Genomic DNA, 510 nt, shown 5'->3' on the forward strand with positions numbered 1-510 from the left:
CACACACATACACACACACACACAGTGACTTCAGGAACCTTAATCAATGACTTACCGAGCCGTCACATCATGCTCCACAGCTCCCCCTAGTGGTCCATGCCTGGTGCAGTGTATGAACGGTGGCAGCTGCTTCCTCAACGCCCACAAACAGCCCAAATGTCGTTGTCAGCCCAACTACGGAGGGGAACGATGTGAGATCGACCAGTGCAGAGACTACTGCAAGAACGGAGGCACATGCACACCGTCCCCTTCAGGTAGGAGTTGGACATGACAGGTCAATGTGGAAACAGTTGTTACAGTGTGACATGTCTCACCGTCATTTCTGTTCACCTGCAGGAACTCCCACTTGTCGATGCCTGACGGGCTTCACTGGACCAAACTGTAACCTGCACACGTGTAAGAATTATTGCAAGAATGGAGGCAACTGCACAGTCAGTGCTGGGAATCAGCCGTCCTGCCAGTGTCCTGCTGAGTTCCTGGGTGAAAAGTGCCAGTACAGTGAGTGTCACG

At 52.5% G+C, this 510-nt stretch overlaps 1 protein-coding gene across 1 annotated transcript; it reads left to right on the forward strand.

The window, feature by feature from the left end:
* Nucleotides 1-7: 7 nt before the first annotated feature.
* On the forward strand, nt 8-504 carry LOC103399696 (low-density lipoprotein receptor-related protein 1-like; the record flags this gene model as incomplete). The annotated part of the gene is made up of 2 exons (XM_008338344.3): nt 8-254; nt 337-504. Coding segments are annotated over exons 1-2 (376 nt in total), but the record flags the coding sequence as incomplete, so codon positions are not given.
* Between the last annotated feature and the right edge of the window lie 6 nt (nt 505-510).

The sequence above is a fragment of the Cynoglossus semilaevis genome, unplaced genomic scaffold, assembly GCF_000523025.1.
Source record: "Cynoglossus semilaevis isolate Cse_v1.0 unplaced genomic scaffold, Cse_v1.0 C18827745, whole genome shotgun sequence".
In the NCBI taxonomy this organism is placed as follows: Eukaryota; Metazoa; Chordata; class Actinopteri; order Pleuronectiformes; family Cynoglossidae; genus Cynoglossus; species Cynoglossus semilaevis.